The sequence below is a fragment of the Amblyomma maculatum genome, chromosome 10 (assembly GCF_055883805.1).
Source record: "Amblyomma maculatum isolate TAMU_Amacu chromosome 10, ASM5588380v1, whole genome shotgun sequence".
Lineage (NCBI taxonomy): Eukaryota > Metazoa > Arthropoda > Arachnida > Ixodida > Ixodidae > Amblyomma > Amblyomma maculatum.
The window spans coordinates 42517728-42535360 of NC_139353.1; the positions used below are offsets into that span (position 1 = coordinate 42517728).

Here is a 17633-nt window from a genome sequence, read left to right on the forward strand (position 1 = left end):
ACCAACGCGCCAACGCCATGCCAACGCCGCCGATACACATAAGTTAAAATTATTAAGAAAATGAACAATAACTTATTTTAAGCCAGAATTTTAAGTTATAAATTAGTATTATAAAGGTTTCACTTGCTGTTGCGCACATTTTTTCTTTTGCTTAGTTTATGATGACGTAGGGTGACGTATTTTGTGCGTGGCAGCAGCGTTTTACTGGTGCCACGGTGCGTGTCACCAGTCTCCGCCTTACTTACATATTTACGTCGTCTTTCAAAGCGCATACTAGGTGGCAGCACGGTGCAAAACGTTGTCTTTGGCGCTGTCTGCTATTTCGTCTGCCGTCGTCTGCTGCCGTTCCCGACTTGATCATTGCAGAAAACGTGTTCGTACCGAATAGCTTTCGCTGAAGAGTCTGGATGTCTCTCTGAAACGAGGTAAGTGGCTATAAATTATAACTATTATGACATCTCTAAAGTCGCATTTATGCGTTGCAGGATGTGAGGCATAGCGGTGGCCGAGAGAGATCCGGGTCGCTGTCCGCGTGTGCTAAGTAGAATAGCCTCAAACGACAACGGCATAAAAAGGAATTTCGCGGAGGCTTTTGCCGCTCGTTTTGTGCGCATACGTAAATAAACTTAGTGAACGTAGTTGCAACCTATTCTCCGTTTTTGCAGTCGCATATGGATACCAATCAATCTCATGTTGGTACCGCTGGCGCATCATGTAATTTCGTACCTGTCTGAAGCACTGCAGCTACTTTACAGATGCACAAGACAAGATGCACAAAGAGAAAACCTTTCTAGAAAAAAAAAAAAAGAACTTTATTAGAGAAGGGCGACGCGGAGCGGCGAATAAAGAAAAGACGGATACACACGTACAACTCGCGGCCAGTGGGTTACGGTCAGGTCAGCAGCCGAAACGCGCCTTTCTGTCTTTCGATTGATAGCAAATACAGCGCCTGATGTCCTCTTGCACGGGGATTACGTGGGGAAACCGGTAGGTAAACACTCCCTGTCTGTGCGATGTCGACGAAACGGCCTTGAGGATATTTAAACGATAAGTAAACGAAGAACGGGCCATTACAATTTTGGGGGCGGCGCGTCCCACCTCTGCATGCGAGCGCCGTGCGAGACCTGTTTAGCGCTGAGCGGGCTGCCCGAACCACGTAACACCGTGGCCCGAACGGCGCTGCGCTTGCCCGAAACTTCCTCGAGCATCCGCATTTGCCGGTCGACCGATCGTCGTATAGTCGACGTTGCCGGTCAAGCAAGAACCAAAGCTTGTAACCGCTCTCGTTGCTCGGCAGCGTGTCGTGCGCGCAGTGTGAGCGTCTTTCCAGTCGACGGGAAAACTACACTTTCAGGTAGGTAGTACGTGGGAAATGGAATTCAGAGCGCATACAGATCGACCCATGGTCCCACGTTGCGCGATGCGCCTGCGTGCGGTTGCTTTTGAAGTTCTCGATCGAGCAAGCAGTGCTATCGGGTGTGCTTTACGTTCAGCGTTGTTTGCTGGCTTACAATGGGTGCCGCAAGCTTCGGAGAAGTTTCGGTGGTGGGAAATTTAGTGCAACTCAGAAAGTTTATCAGGTTTATATTCCACGTGCTTCCGCTCCTGAAAACGATGCTATAGCAATACGCCTGATATGGACAGTGAGAGTGCCACTGTCATATAGGTTGCCAGCACAACGAGCATTTCGATTTTCGAGCAAATTCAATTCAGTAAGTACCAGCGGGCTTCCAACATATACATACTGAAAAGTTTGCGCGTAGACATTAGGACAAGTGAGGACAATAAGGACGAGCGCTCGTCCTTGTTTTCCTCACTTGTCCTTGCGCTTACGCGCAAACTTTTATGCATCTCAACCAACTCGCACAACTTTCTGCTCTCCTTCCAATATGCATATGCCTCTCAACTGTCAAGTGTACGGTTGCTGGTATATCTGTTGCATGAGTTTAAAAGGAAGTGCTGCATACATACTGATGACTGATAAGAATGTATTTAACAACTTTCTTTATTACTTGTAATGGCTAGCTTTGCGAATGGAGAGAAATTTGCTGCGTTGAATGAAAAAACGTCGTTATATTGCTTTGATATTTCTCACCGTAAAGGGCTAGAAGGAATGCGGAGCTATGCACAAAATTTCGAGTGATTCTGGCCTACGGAGTAGACATTAAATTGACATTCCTTAGAAAAAAGGAGTATTATAACATTCTTGCCCCCCCCCCCCCCCCCCCCTCCTTTTTTTTTTGTTCACGTCTTTTACGGTTTTTGGTTAAATCAGATGATTCTTTCTTGTTCTGATCATATTTGTGCTGCATTTTACATCAATTGGACTCCTTTATTCTAGGCATATAAAGTGTGCATGACACCGTACAGAGGTCGTCTACTTCTAGCTGGAACAAGGTCACTGTCTTCGAAGCATCCTATGATTTACTATGATTTAGAAAAAAAATCATAAGTTTCACGTCACAGGTGCTGACTACTTGGTGCGAGCGCCACCGTCCGAGCATCCAGCGATGAAGGCCAGCAGTTCAACGAGGGCCGCGACACTGTGCTGCGCATGCGTTCTCGCCCTCGGACCTGCCGCTCAGGCCTTGCTCTTCCAGAGAGGTAACTGAAGTGTCGCCGCCTCAGGGATATATATATATATATATATATATATATATATATATATATATATATATATATATATATATATATATATATATATATATATATATATATATATATATATATATATATATATATATATATATAGGTCCATATTGCTGGGGTGGTTGGTAGTTGATTGGGTGGTCCCATTTTATCCGAACACGTATTGGTCTTGTTTGGACGAAAATGGGCTTCAGGATGGATTTCGTATAGAATATTTTTTTTTGCTTGTGATGTCTCTTCCTGAAATTCGCCCTTCTGAAAGCCCCGTCGCGTACGCTTAGTTTATCCGGCATGAGTAGTGTGCTGGTAGTCAGTGGTGCTAGCTCCATTCGAGGAATTATCCCTCCGCGTTAAAGCCTTGTTCTCCATATGTAAATCTGATGTCTTGGAGGTTATAAGCGATAAAATCACGAGCCTGCCTTTGGCAGGACGGTAGCTGGTAGGTGACCGGGCAGGGAACTGAGTGGCCAGCGGGTTGTGTGTGATATGAGCTGCCAACTCGGGAAGTTTCTTTGATATGGGAGGATCAGATGGGAATCGGACCTTCCGGGACACTGGGTCACGAATCAGGCGCGGTATAAGACCACTCAGGCATGTTCGTAGTACGACTTTGTTAAAGTTCGCGGCTTTATTTTTCACATAATTTGGTCGCTTAGGACTGTATAATATGCCATTGTGTATGTGAAAGGTAAAAAAAAGCACAGATTAAGGGATTATAGTAATCGAGTGAGTACCAAAGTGTATGTACGCGAACGAAGACCCTCAGCGGAAGCCGCTGTGGGAAGCCATTAGCATTGTCGCATCATATCCTTGTAACACCATCGCTTCAGCACGAGCGAAGGCGACGAAGTTACATGAACAAAGTGGTGTCAAACACCCATCTCTCAAACAATTCTTCCTATACAATCCAAGCACCACCCCTGCCTTGTGGAAGCCTTTGGTTCCAAATTATGTGGCAAATTATGTGGAAAAAGGCTCAAACCGCTCGAAACCAGCTATCAGGAAGTATTTCCGTCGAGTCAGAGCATACTGCGGCCGTTCCAAAGGCCCCGGCCATAGTGGATTATGACGTCAGCAGCAAAGACAAGCTGCCGCTATTCGTCATTGGTCACTGCTTCAATCCGCCATCGCGGCGTGGTCAGGAATAAAGCACTGCACGGGCCGGGTGGGTCCTCGAGATATGAGCTGTTTCGTTGTTCCTGGGCCGAACCAGGGTCTGAAGTTGCGGGCCAGGATCTGAAGTTGCGGGCTTAAAGTTGCAGGCTGGAGTCAGGTCTGGGCCCGTATCCGGTTTTTGAATCAATTTTGTCTGGGCGTTACACACTCTAACCACGAATAAGTTTATAATGGAGTCGGGGCATGCTGCCCGACCCGTGAGGCAGATTTTCGTCGCTATAGACATATGAAAGCCAATTCTCACGAGAATATGCGAATTGTAGCAATTACGAAGATTTTAACTGAGGTTTTGTGTCCTCTAATTGCTAACGTCAAAACGTCTGGTGCAGCGGTTAAAAATTAACCTCCTTTCATTGCTAATTACATTAAATAAATATTATTTGAAAAGTGAATATGCTTCTGTTGGCAAAGTATAGCATAGCGTATATCCACGTATCTCACGTATCTTTGTACTTCAACAAATGCAGAGATTAACGTGGCCAATCATCGTACAGCATGTGACAGTCTGGCATGGTTTATAATTGGAGGATGGCAGACTCAGCCACGGTACCCAAGTTGCCACGGGCGACATATATATAAAGCCCAGCTTTAACTACGTTGTACCAACGTACATGTGTACACAACAGGCAGCTTGGGATCCAAGGCCACGGGGTGAAGCTTTCAAATGGGTATTTTGAACATTCGATAACTCGAACCATACTGCCACATAAGAAAAAATTAAAGTCGGGACTCACCTTTGGTGTTGACGATCTCCAACTTCGCACCAGAGCCTTCTAAAATCAGAAGAATGCTAATGAGGTAATTTTCATTGTCTATTCATCAAGAACTATATCACGTACGCAATGTCCGCCTTGCTATAAACCCCGTCAGCACAAGCTGCGCCGACGTCTAACAATCTCAACGCGGTACTCACTTTTGGGGCAGAAACTTGGAGGCTAACGAATATAGTTAAGCTTTAATGAGGACCATCCAAAGATATATTGAACGAAAAATGGCAGGTGTGAGTTAGGGAACAAACGCGAGAGTTAATGATATATTTGGCAAGCATCTAAAAACAACCACTTCCGTTTTTTGTTTGTTCCCAGCCACCTCTGCTCAACAGCCAAATACCGGTGGCAACTATCTGGACCGTGGGGCTCCACGGTACTCCCCGCAGTACCTCGGCGCCGTTATAGCTGCGCAGCCAAGAGGCGGAGTTAAGGACGAAATGATCTCCAGCCTCGATTCATCCAAGACGACGGACAAGCCCTTCTCCCTTGCCCCTATCACTGCATCGGCCGTCTACGCAGACGCGGCTGCCGCACTCTCGAAGTTGGACCTGCCGAGCAGGACGGCTGTGCTCACGGCGTTCAGCGCGGGTATGCTGCGAGCTCTACCGTGCCCGGAATCACTTGCTCTTCCAGACGACGTGCCTTCGACTGCGCGCAAGAAGCCACGGGCGTCGTTCTTGAGGCCACGACAGAAGAGCCGTCGCGGCAGCAAAAGATATCGTCGAAGGATTGGACCAGACAAGGCGCCTGGTATGCGCAGTTCATTTCTGGCTTTATTTTTCACTGGATTATCTTGTGCCCCCCGCGCAAGCACTGTGGGAGCTGCAGCGTAACAAGTTTCTGACTGTCCAGAGAGGAGGAATTTTGATAACTCGGTCTTTAGTATGCGGTTCCTTGTGTGGGGGACGGGAGACTAAGCGCGTTACCTGTCTCTCACGTGGCGGTGGACATCTCAAGCGGTCTGTCGTGGAGAAGAGTGATTGGTTCAAAGAGGCAGAAAGCAAACTTGTGACTCCGTGCTTCCTGGGCATCCGTGTTGTGCGACGGTCTCTGCTCGAAGGAGAAGGCGGCGAAGGCAGACGGGCCGTCACACTCTCGTTAACAGACCGGTACAGTCGAGGTACCCCACAGCGCAGTGAGATCCAAGCGATAACATACAGGCTTCATACTGCTATAGAATTTTTTACTTGCTTGCTTTACAGTGCACGGAAAATTTGCCTTATACTGTGTGATGGAAGGTATACTACAAAAGAGGACGGCGTTTTGTTCTGCGTGGGACAGACGAAATTACGCGGAGATCGGATTACACTTCAGTAGGAGGGGCAACTTTAAATTCTGGCGGACACACATTCAGCAAAGGCGCTCCGAAGCGATGCAGTCTGCTCTGAGTCCTCTCCAATAAATAGCAGAAAACCGGGACTGCACGCATAGCATTTCATACTATTTTACCTAGAGGAAAAACTTTCGTTTCTTTTTCTTTCTTTTTATGGGGTTTAACGTCCCAAAGCGACCCAGGCTATGAGAGACGCCGTAGTGGAGGACTCCAGAAGTTTCGACCACCTTGGGTTCCTTATAACGTGCGCCGATATTGCACACGGACACCTTTTCGCCTCCATCTAAAAGCGGCCGCCGCGGCCGGGATTCGATCCTGCATCCTTGGGCACAGTGATCGAGTGCCCTAACACCACCACGCGGTGCTAGAGGGAAGACTGGTGGCGTTCTACTTCAGCTACCATAGACGCCGTAAGAATCATCGGTGTACCGCTCTCAGACTTTTTCGAGCGCGCCATTATGAGAAGCTGCATTGCGAAACGCTGTTTCTTTGTATTTGCACACACCGTGTTTCAATGAAAAGTGAATATATTAGCTTCTCCTGGAGATCCGTGCTGAAAATTGTGGTTAAGAGAGCGTCTATTGCAAGACCAAGTCCACCGCTGGTTTCTGAATTGTTAGAGAGATTTAGAACACCGTGATCCGCGATCCGCTACCGTGATCCGCCACCGCGCTTTCCATTGCGCATGCCCAGATCACTTTGACACCGATAGATGGCGCCACATACTTGATGTCGGCACATTGACCTGCCGCATCGGAACCAATCAGCTTGTGCGCCCCCGCCCACGAGCGCTACAGGGTCACGGTGGCGGATCGCGGATCACGGTATACTAAATCTCTGTTATCGGCGTGTTCCGTTTTAGTCTGGGTTATAAAATGTTCTATGCGTCAGTGCGTGGCTACTATGGTCTTTGATGCCGGATGACGTAAACAGTGTTTTTAGGAGTGCAATGTATTTTGACAAGCTACACTATATGTAGCTTTATTGACTTAGGTTTAGCAGTTAGGTTAAGGGAAGGCTGATCGGATCCCTGGTCCGGGACACCGTTGTTAAAAGCCGCCGTCCGTGCTCTCTCGACAAGGGCTCGTTGCTCCTCGAGGTCGGAACTTGCAGAAATAATAATAATAATTGGTCCAAGTGTGAAATGCGCAGTGTCTAGCTGTCACACTTGATCTATGGAGAATTATTAATTCATTCACGGAGATATCCGCATGCTGCAGTTATCAGTATGAACAAGACCGCCCCTAGGACCGTTTTCCGATTATTATTTCATGTTTTTCTTTGCAAAATTCGTGAGCACAGCATCTGGACATGGCGACAGGCAGCACTTGGCCAATTCTCTCTATAGTTCTTTAGAGGGTTCTGACCTGGCACGCGCAGAATTTCTCCAGGCCACTATGGTTTTCGCGAAAACGTAATACGACAGCAGTGGAAGGTTTCTGTTTTCGAAAATATCAAAATACTAGATCTCAAATAAAGTAATAAGGGAGTAATTACTCATTGACATCCGCCCAATCGAAGCCACAAGGCTACAAAGTTTTGAACGATTAATTTTCTTCCACGAAACGTGCCTGTTGAGGGCAAAAAATTGGTTTCTACAGATGCTTTATATTTTACTATAAGAAAGAAGGCTATCTCTACATGCCTTCTTGCGCTCAACTACTGTGCCCAAGGATGCGGGATCGAATCCCGGCCTCGGAGGCCACTTTTCGATGGAGGCGAAAAGCAAGGCGCCCGTGTGCTGTGCGATGTCAGTTCACGTTAAAGAACCCCAGGTGGTCGAAATTTCCAGAGTCCTCCACTATGTCTCTCAAAGGCTGAGTCGCTTTCGGACGTTAAGCGCCACTAACCAACCAACATGTCTTCCTGCTTGCTTATCATAAGTTATAGCCGGGGTAGTGAATGTTAGGGCATTTGCGACTAAAACGCCATCGTTGCAGCATTTTTGGCCAAAGGTATACTTTCTGCAGTCGGCATAGCGATGCGTCCGTAGTACTTAATTAGAGTGTCATATCGGCGCATCTGAAGGGCCCTTTAAGAAAGTTCCACTGACGGTGGCGCCACCATTTTACCATTTTATTCGTCCTCTCGAGCTGAGGAAAAAAAAAAAAGGGGGAAGGGGAGCCCGGACCAGCAAAAGCTTTGCCAGGCTTAAAACCAATTAAAAATAAATAAAAGGGAGCAGAAGCTCGAGGTAAAAAAAAAAGCTTTTTTAAAAAGCGAAAGAAGGTATTAAAAAAAAACAAAAAAAAAAACGAGGTCCATGTTGCAAGGTTGACCACGCTGGCTTGAGAAGAATAAAAATAAAAAACCAGAAGGTAGCATCCAGACCTGCAAATGAAACAAGAACAGGAACCAGAACCAGAAAAGAAGGGAACAGCAGCAAGACAACAGTCATACAAAATGACAAGTAACGTACGGAGAGAGAGGCAGACGTACAAAACCCAAAACATTAGAAAAAGGGAGACTGAGGTAGAATAGCAAACAGGACAGTCCTCAACAATGAAATAAAAATCGGGTGAACAATAGAAAATTGCAGTCTCCTACGGCATTGTATTCGTGGGTCTACAAATTCACAAAGAGAGAAGAATACTAAATTAAAGAGCAGAAGAATCAAACTAAAAAATTGAGAGAGTGCCGACACCACAGACAAGAGGGAGGGGATGAGAAAGAATTGTAAAATGTGGACAAAACATTAGGAGAAAAAAGCTATTAAATCTAGTCTGATGCGACGTGATGGTGGCGCCACCATCACGTCAAGATAATAGTAAAAACTCTGTGGCAGTACGCACTAGCGGGACGTTCAAACTATTTTCTGACCGCTGTCTGCGCGTCATAAAGCCCCACCTCCACCTTCGGTGGAAATACTACGGAGACTGATTTGGCTCAGTTTTCCTTCTATGCATCCCAGCTGGTAACCGCCGTTTGTGATGAACGCATGCACTAGCTCACGCGGCCACGTCCGCTTCCTTGTTGTAAATAAAGTCGTTTACTTATTAATCTACCTAACGCTTATTACGAAATAAACGTAATAAACGAAAGGGAGGAAACGCTCCATGGAATTATAACAGCTGTCCTTGAACCTAACTCTTTTATCGTATCTTCTGCTTGGATGTCAACGGCTGGCATAGTGCCGACGTTGGCAGATCCCGACAGCGTGGGTCTCCTCCTGGGCGCCTGCGGATTCCCCGCGGCGGCCAACGCGCGCAGTGTCCGCGGCGACAGCGTGGCGATGAAGCTGGTGCAGACGGTATTGGACAAGAGCCACCGTATCCTGCTGGACGTGGCCGGCAAGATGCCCAACCTGGTGCCCCGTATGGACGCGCAGGAGTGCCTCAAGCGGACCGTCTGCGAGGCGCACAACAAGCCCGGCCGCTACGGGCTCATTGGCATAGCGCTCCAGTTCTTCTTCCCGTGAGTGCATCAGAGCTGACTCGCCACCTCATTTGTTCCCCTCGCTTAGTTCGGCGCCTTACTGTAACAAAGGTGATATAGCTGTACCGCAAGTCACACCGCGGCGCAGTCAGTGCATGTAGTTATAGGCTAGCTTCAACATACTCCAATGCCAGCAGCGCTGTTTTACTTTGTTTCCTCTCGCAGAAGTTCCCGAATGTGAACTGAGCAATCGTAACAGGAGACGGAATTGCATCTTTTGTGCTCTTTTCGATCATTTGCAGGCAGCATGCCAGGAAAGTTGGAATCCTTGAGAATGCGATGGAGGAGGGCGAGAGTAAAGGCTAGCGGAATGATCGAGTCTTACTTCTCTCGTTCCTTTGTCCATTTCGTGTTCATTCTGGTTCTTTTGCATTAATGCGTTATACATTTCTTAGGTGCCGGCGAGATAACAAGCAACAATTTAGCCAAGTGGCCATTTTTTAGTAGCGTGTCATATCGTACGTGTGCACGCCAGTTCGTATAATACTTTTACAAGTCGTTCGTGCTCCCGTCATCGCAGGCCTTTCCGGCCGGGTGACGCCGAAGGGACGCGCATGTCTCCACTGCAGCTAGCGGCACGCTACGGCCGCGAACCAAGCGCCGACTGCGGTCGCCAGTACGACGGCTGCTTCCTGGACTTGCTGCAAACCATGCAGGGTGCTGTCGAATACTTCCTGCGTCGCCAGCAGAAGCAGCAGATGGGCTCAACAGGCACCAGACCTCTGACGCTCTCGGGGCTCCTTTCCAGCATCGGCGGGCAGCAGCAGCAGGCACGTCCTCCCATCGTCTGGGGCTCCAGCGGCTACGGAGCTATCGAACCCATCACAGCTCCACCGCCGTAGCCGAAACTGGACGTAAATGATGACTACGACAATGGACTCAGTACCACAAGATATGCGCCTCGTGTGCGTGTCACGATTCACTATGCGGGGTCTATGCGTATAGGTGGAAAGAGGCCGTGGCGAGCACAGCTGGCACCATCTAGAAGGTGGCTCTGGCACAGCGGCCAGTGGCTGGCCACTGGAAGTTTGCGGTGCAATGCTTCTGTACTCCCCGTTGTGCCATTCATTTTTTTCTTGGCAACGAGACGTGGAAACGCACCCCAAGTCTGCCAAATAATTCAAAGCCACGGAGATGCTTCTGTGTAGAGCGGCTCGCTACAGAGACTCGCTGAACGTTTCGCATGTTATAACATAATTGAGGCAGCTGCAGCGCAACACGCCCACACACGACCATCTAACGACCTCTGGAGGCGGCCCACGCTGTATACATTTCTCTAACATGCCACAGGGTAGTAGCAGTAATATTATGGGCAATATTTATTCAGGACAAAAATTAAGAGTCAAACAGGTTGGATGCCTGTTGCGTCAAGTTTGTGCGTCGGTGAAAAACATAGCCATGTTCAAGTGAGAGATGCCCACACACGACCATCTAACGACCTCTGGAGGCGGCCCACGCTGTATACATTTCTCTAACATGCCACAGGGTAGTAGCAGTAATATTATGGGCAATATTTATTCAGGACAAAAATTAAGAGTCAAACAGGTTGGATGCCTGCTGCGTCAAGTTTGTGCGTCGGTGAAAAACATCGCCATGTTCAAGTGAGAGATGGAGATAGCGTAAGGATCGTATGGCGCCGGGACAGGGGACAGCTCCTAGATGTCGCGTAAAGATACGATATATAGGGTTTAACGAACTGTGAGTTGAATCGGGGCGGAGTGCTCTGATTATTCTCCACCACATGGGGCTTAACGTGAAGGCGATGAAAGAAATAGGAGGACGCTTAAGCGTCATCTTAAAGGGGTCCTGTAGCACAACTTGAGGGAATTGTTCTGCTCCGTTGTTGCAATTGTTGAGTTATAGTGTCAGCACACATTTTTGGTTTTATTGCGATAGCAATACTGCGCCAGGTTTCGGCCCGTCGCGTGGTACCGGAAAGGGCCATGTTTGACCTTGAACAGCCGCGAAGAAGACGAAGACTAAGAAGAAAACGAAGACAAAGAAGACGAAGAATCTGAATTCCTCCAAAACCGAGAGTTTTACTGTTCATTAAATGGCGTTCATAAGCAAACCAGGGGACTGCCGCAAAGAGCAGTCCTGTCACCAGTCCTTTTCAAGATACTACTCAGCTCAATTCTAGTTAATCGTGACGTTCGCACTTACGTATATGCAGATGATATTGCGTTTTTTGCAACTGCATCGGATAATCAATCCCTTTATCTCAGCTTGCAAAGGTACCTAAACTCTATTGAGAATTAGTTGTGCGACTTGCGTCTCACATTAAATGTGAACAAAAGCACGGTCCTTGTATTCAATATAAAAGATCCTGTAAGTCTGTCTGTAATGTTGCAGCAGCAAATAATACCACAGGTTAAATCATTAAAGTATTTAGGGCTCACTTATGATGATAATCATTAATGGCAGCCCCACATTAACCATACTGCTACGAAAGGGGCTCGGGCCGTGGGCATGTTGCGCCGAATTAGTCGTCCCTGGTCTGGAATGCTGAGAGATTTGCTTTTAATGGTTTATGTTATGTATGTGCGTCCAATTTTAGAGTTCGGTTCAGTCTTGTTTTCTGGTTCGGCAGCTTATAAAATTTGACCGCTTGTTCTCTTGGAGCGAGAAGCGCTTCGGTTGTGTCTTCGACTTCCAAAATTTGTTGCCAACAATGTGCTCTACCTTGAAGCCCGGATTCCTCCTTTAATATGTAGATTACAAATTCTAACGGTTCAGACGTACCTAAGGATATATGAATCAGAGTTTCACCGATCTATGTCTATTTTTCGCTGTCAACCGACCTCCTTTTTCGGTGTCCATTGGCCTAAATTTCACACCCCGCAGGTAGTTATGGTCAAAAATTTGCTGGACCATTTAAATGTTTCCCTTTCTAGTATAATTCTACCCATACAAACCAGCGGTTCGTCTGTTGAAATTGTCTTTGACGACATATTCCCGAATAATGCTAAATACTTATCACTCGTAATTCTAAACGGATTATTAGATCATTTAGGAAGCCTTTCGGATAGTTTAGTAGTAGCTACTGACGCATCTCAATGTATTGAAAAGGCGGGTGTGGGTATATATTGTCCGCATTTAGACTGGTCTTTTTCTGTTCAGCTTCCGGACTTGTCAGTGCACGCTAAAGAACCCCAGGTGGTCGAAATTTCCGGAGTCCTCCACTACGGCGTCTCTTATAGCCTGAGTCGTTTTGGGACGTTAAACCCCACAAACCAAACCAAACCAATTTTTGAAGCGGGGTTTCTGGCGGTGGTACTCGCTTTACGGAAATTAGACTCCTCTTTTTCTAAAGTGGCTGTAATTTCCGACACTCTATCCTTGTGTTCATCCCTCTCTTCGTCAGTGGATTCTGCAATAGTAAAAACCTTTCTCTCCCTGGTCCCTAGACATTTGAAAATTGTATATATGATGTGGGTACCAGGCCACAGCAATGTGACTTTAAATGAATATGCTGATAGTTTGGCAAAATAGTCCCTCAACGGTCCCGTAGTATCTATCCTTCTGGCGTCAGCGTACATCACCTCAGCGAGGTTTCGGAGAAACGTTCTATTAAATTTGAACAATGGACATCGTTTAAGATCTGATGACTACCTGCATCTAAATTGTTCTTGGAATAGGAAATTATGTCATTCATGGCAACTTGAGATTTCCCTAACAAGGCTGCGATGCCGTATCCCACCGTTGAATTTCTATCTTTACAGGTCTGGTTTGGCAGTTTCTCCAGTCTGCGCATTTTGCGGTGAACAGGAATCATTAGATCACTTTTTATTGGTTTGCCGCCGTTTCACAGTTGATGGAAAGGTCATTGCAACAGCTTGGCCTCAGTTTAAGTATTCCGATATTGTTATCATTTGGTGCCACCATTCTTGGGCTCAGTCACAGGTCTGTTTTCACCGCCATGCAATTATTTTTTTTTTTACTGGAATCAAATCGTTTGCCTTGCTAAATATTTAACCATTACTTGCTCTACAATTGCAGTGTGTGTTACCACTTTTCATTTTATATTTCACTTATTTCCCGTTTTGTTTCCTTTCCTCTACCCCTCAAATCATTTTTTCTTTATGCAAGTACATTTCAAAAATTTTCTTTGCTACCCAATTCTTGGCTGATCCCCCTCTGTGGGTATGTGCCATAAGTTATTTGGTCAATAACAACAACAACGCTCGGTCACCCGCAGCTAATGCTTTCGCTCCACATTCGGTTCAGCAGCATTGAACCCTTCTCATTTATATGTGGGCTGGTATCTTACGCTCTCACGTCATATTCTTAAAGGATGAGCTTAAGTGTCCCCAATAATGTAGCACCTTACACTGATAGGGCGTGATAGCGGAATAATAGAGTTTTAGCTTACCATGATCCGCTACCGTGATCCGCCACCGCGCATACAGTCTGCTCATTCCCAGATCTCTTGACGCCGATAGATGGTGCCACATACTGGATGTCGGTACATAGACCTGCCGCGTCGGTACCAATCAGCTCCTGCACCCCGCCCACGCACGGTAGCGGGTCACGGTGGCGGATCGCGAATCACGGTAAGCTAAATCTCTCTAATGTAGCAGGCAAAAGAAGCTTTCGCCGTTTCTATCGCAATTCAGCTAGGGTTAACCAGCGTTAAACCACAACTAATTTTTTTTGCAGCTGATATGGCGTCAGCTGGCAAGCGTTTGACGATTGAGTATGACGCAGTGAAAGTTGCGTCGGCCAGAGCGTGCTTCATGGCACCAAAGGCGTCATCCGCAGCGGTGTCCCAGTGCCGTGTTTTCGCCGAGTTCTTGCTGCAAAAGCATGTGGTCGAGAGCTTCCAGGAATGTGGCACAGTTTTTTATGAATCGACGGTAAAAGTTCACGACGCTGAGAAACTGGAGGAGCTTCGTGGTTGAAGTGCATGGGCTTTGGAAACTCGGTGACCGCTTGCACTTTGTCCTGAAGCGGGCGGATGCTGTTGGTGTCGAAGTGACGGCCGAGAAATTCGAGCGCTGGAGGCGTGGATTTGCCAGCAACTACAAACAAAACCGAATTCCATATGCGGTGAAGAGACCCCGAAAGGGTCGAATAAAACGCCTCCAAGCTGACGTCGTAGCAGGCGCTTTTCATTTGGGCAGCGAATGCATTTTCCGAAGATATCCGAGGGCCCCTCTGCACTGTGAAGTTCCTCGCGCACTCCATACATGTGCTTGGCTTCGTATACAGTATGACCACGCACCAAGCAGTTATACTTAAAAAAAAGTCTAAAAATTCTCGATCGCCCGAAATCCAGCTTGCTTAGCCATGCCTGTTTTTTCCGCACACTGCACTGTCGCAAGCCACCACTCGTTTCGACACACCGAGTAGAAAATAAAAACTACGGCAGAACTGCCGAGCGCCTAAAAAGCACGCGTGGCCAGACGCCTTAGGGCACATCTCCAGATACAACCTGTGCTTGTCCTGTCCTGCGGAAGAGAATTTTTTTAGAGCCTTTCCATTGACCGACGGTGCCCAGTTCTACTCGGCTCTCGCTTCTGGGGGCTTTATAGCATGGCGTCTACACATACACTGCCACTGAGGTAGAGTGTACTCGAAGAGATCCTTTTAGTACACTCTAACTGAGGGTACAAGCCAGTGCTGTGCATTGTACACTAGCTTAGTGTTTGTTTTGTTTATCTCCTTACTTCCAAAGTGCCATATTGTTCGGGTTCCAAATTTCTACTAAAAAAAAAAAAAAAAAAAAAAAACGAAGAGCCGCCAGCAGAAGCGCTCGCGAGGCGACGATGCGCTGCGCCCCAAGCGCCGGCGGCCTTCAACCAGACGGCATGAACGGGTAGCGGCTTTCTTCGCTTTGCTTTTGGTTTATTTTTCAGGACACACATGGTACATGTGTCTCTTACGTGCGCGTGTGGCACGAGGCAGGAAATGACCGAAAAAAGTTTCCTTCTAACACATTTGCTGCTGAGAAGCGTAGATTTCACGTTCACTCCGACGAGTAGACATACCCGTTATGAGCGCGCCGGCGGGAGGAGGCGCCACTTGTTCTGTAGCAGTGGCGCGACACCATACCAGCGCACCAGGCCCATAGGAATGTCTTACGCATTATTAACAAAAAGTGAAATGACATAAAAGTTTGGTGTCTATACTCGTTTAATACTCGAGTTACCGACGTTCTAGTGGAAATTAAGAAGAAGAAATGGACATGGGCAGGACATGTAGTGCGAAGAGAGGATAACCGATGGTCGCTTAGGGTAACAAACGCGATTCCAAGGGAAGGAAAGCGTAGCAGGGGGCGGCAGAAAGTTAGGTGGGCGGATGAGATTAAGAAGTTCGCAGGGGTCAAGTGGATGCAGCTAGCACAGAACCGGGTTAAGTGGAGAAATATGGGAGAGGCCTTCGCCCTGGAGTGGGTATAGTCAGGATGATGATGATAATGATGATGATGATGATGATGATGATGATGATGATGATGACTCGTTTAATGTCGAATGGCGGTCCTGCAGTAACATTCATTTGTATTATATAATCATTCTGAACACAGGAACGACGTGTTCTTTCGAGAGAGCTTTTCCTCCATATGGTAAGTCGGAGTTTTGATCAGCTATTTGCGAACGTTGCTATTTGCTAATAAAATTTTAGAAAATAAGACTTTTACGGCCTAGGAAGTTTGCCCGCGTGTTGGGTGCCTTCCCTTGCGCGTTTATTCCTTTCTAGCACAATCTTTGATCGCGAAGAAAAAATGCAAAAATTCACAGTGGCTTAGCTGTAGTAAAGCTTAGGAGATAGCGAAAGCAATCTGCTTCGGTGGCTTGAGAAGAAGCACGCATTCGCCGAGCCGAATCTTGAGCACGACGTCTGGCTCGGCGCTCTTCACGTTGTTCCTCTGTCTCCGTAGCTCGCCGTCGCATCCTGGCTTCACACTGGCGAGCCGCCTTCCACTGATTCTCAGACAGCATGACGAACTGTCTTACAAGCGCTGAAATGGCATGCTTTATACAGCGCAGCCTCCTGTCCTCTACTTACCGAGGAGAGAAGAGAGGCGAAGTGTCTCCACTGGAAGACGACATCATGGATGGATGGATGGATGGAATATAGGAGCGTCCCCTTTGAAACGGGGTGGTAGCAGTAGCTATCCTGCTCATTGTTCTCCCTATATCTTAATTATTGATTTAGATTGGTTAACTAAACCATCATTCTATTTATTAAATTATAGTTTTTACATTACTAACCTTATGTCACTTCTCTGCTTTTAAGCCACCAATCTTCCAGTCGTTTTTTGCTAGTTTCCACCACCGGTTTATTCACCCGGCCACTGGTATCTCTAAACCCCAGAGCTTCAGGAACAGTTACTCCGCCTGCATCAACTTCCGGATGGATACCATTACATTCGAGTATAATATGGTCAATTGTTTCACTGGATCGAGTTACCACATACAGCGCATGCGTCATCTTCATTGTTATATTTCTTTTTATGCATTTTCCACTTTCGGTATAATTCCACACACTGTTTCTTCTCCATCGAATTTATCCAATTTTTAACTTCTGTGTTTTTCACCTGTTGCTTAATGCTCTTTATTTCTCCGTCCTTGTGACTAGCATACTTACTAGTTAGTTTCCTAGTTCTTTTCCTCCATTTTGAGTCAACGCTTTTTAAGTACAGGTATTTAAATACTATAGCTGCCCATCTGTTACTGTCCAATTTTCTCAGGCGTTCCTCATATATTTTACTCCGAGCTTCCCGTACTTCGAAAGATGCCCAGCCCATATCTCCCTGTACCGCCTCATTTGTGGTTTTGCCGTGGGCTCCTAGTGCTAATCGTCCAACGGCTCTCTGATTTATTTCTAATGCCGACTGTACCTCCGATTTTAGGCACAAAACCGCACTTCCGAAAGTAAGTCCGGCCACCATAATTCCTTTCCAAATACCTCTCAAAACCTCATACCTATTGTATCCCCACAATGCCCTATGCTTCATTATCCCGGCATTCCTTCGCCCTTTGGCCTTAAGTGATTGCTCATGCTTTCCAATGTATGCCAATCCTTTGTTTACCCATACTCCCAGATATTTATATTCTGCTACTCTGGGTATTTCATGGCCTTGCATTTTGAGACCCTGATCAGTTGAGCCGTTGAAAATCATCAGACCCGACTTAACTGCGCTAAAACTGCAGCCTAGAGCGTCCCCATTCGTCTCCGTAATACTCAACTAGAGTTTGCAATTCTTCCAGACTCTCAGCTAGCAGCACAATATCGTCTGCATACATCAAACCAGGGAGGCGCTGCTC

At 46.9% G+C, this 17633-nt stretch overlaps 1 protein-coding gene across 2 annotated transcripts; it reads left to right on the top strand.

Moving 5' to 3' along the window:
* Nucleotides 1-302: 302 nt before the first annotated feature.
* On the top strand, nt 303-13460 carry LOC146176282 (uncharacterized). Of its 2 annotated transcripts, none has more exons than XM_084582610.1 (5): nt 303-425; nt 2467-2604; nt 4911-5345; nt 9060-9342; nt 9884-13460. In XM_084582610.1, exons 2-5 carry the CDS (start codon nt 2511-2513, stop codon nt 10203-10205), a joined length of 1134 nt encoding a protein of 377 aa, XP_084438736.1. In that variant the 5' UTR covers nt 303-425; nt 2467-2510; the 3' UTR covers nt 10206-13460. The 2 variants fall into 2 exon arrangements, with proteins under 2 accessions (XP_084438736.1, XP_084438735.1); XM_084582609.1 differs by lacking the exon at nt 303-425 and adding an exon at nt 878-987.
* The last annotated feature ends 4173 nt before the right edge of the window (nt 13461-17633 follow it).

Excerpts from the sequence above, each read along its gene's own strand:
- LOC146176282 (XM_084582610.1), top strand. The coding sequence starts at position 2,511 with ATGAAGGCCAGCAGTTCAACGAGGGCCGCGACACTGTGCTGCGCATGC. Across the intron at positions 5,346-9,059 it reads TGGACCAGACAAGGCGCCTG|TGCCGACGTTGGCAGATCCC; the intron begins GTATGCGCAGTT and ends CGGCTGGCATAG. Across the intron at positions 9,343-9,883 it reads GCGCTCCAGTTCTTCTTCCC|GCCTTTCCGGCCGGGTGACG; the intron begins GTGAGTGCATCA and ends CCGTCATCGCAG.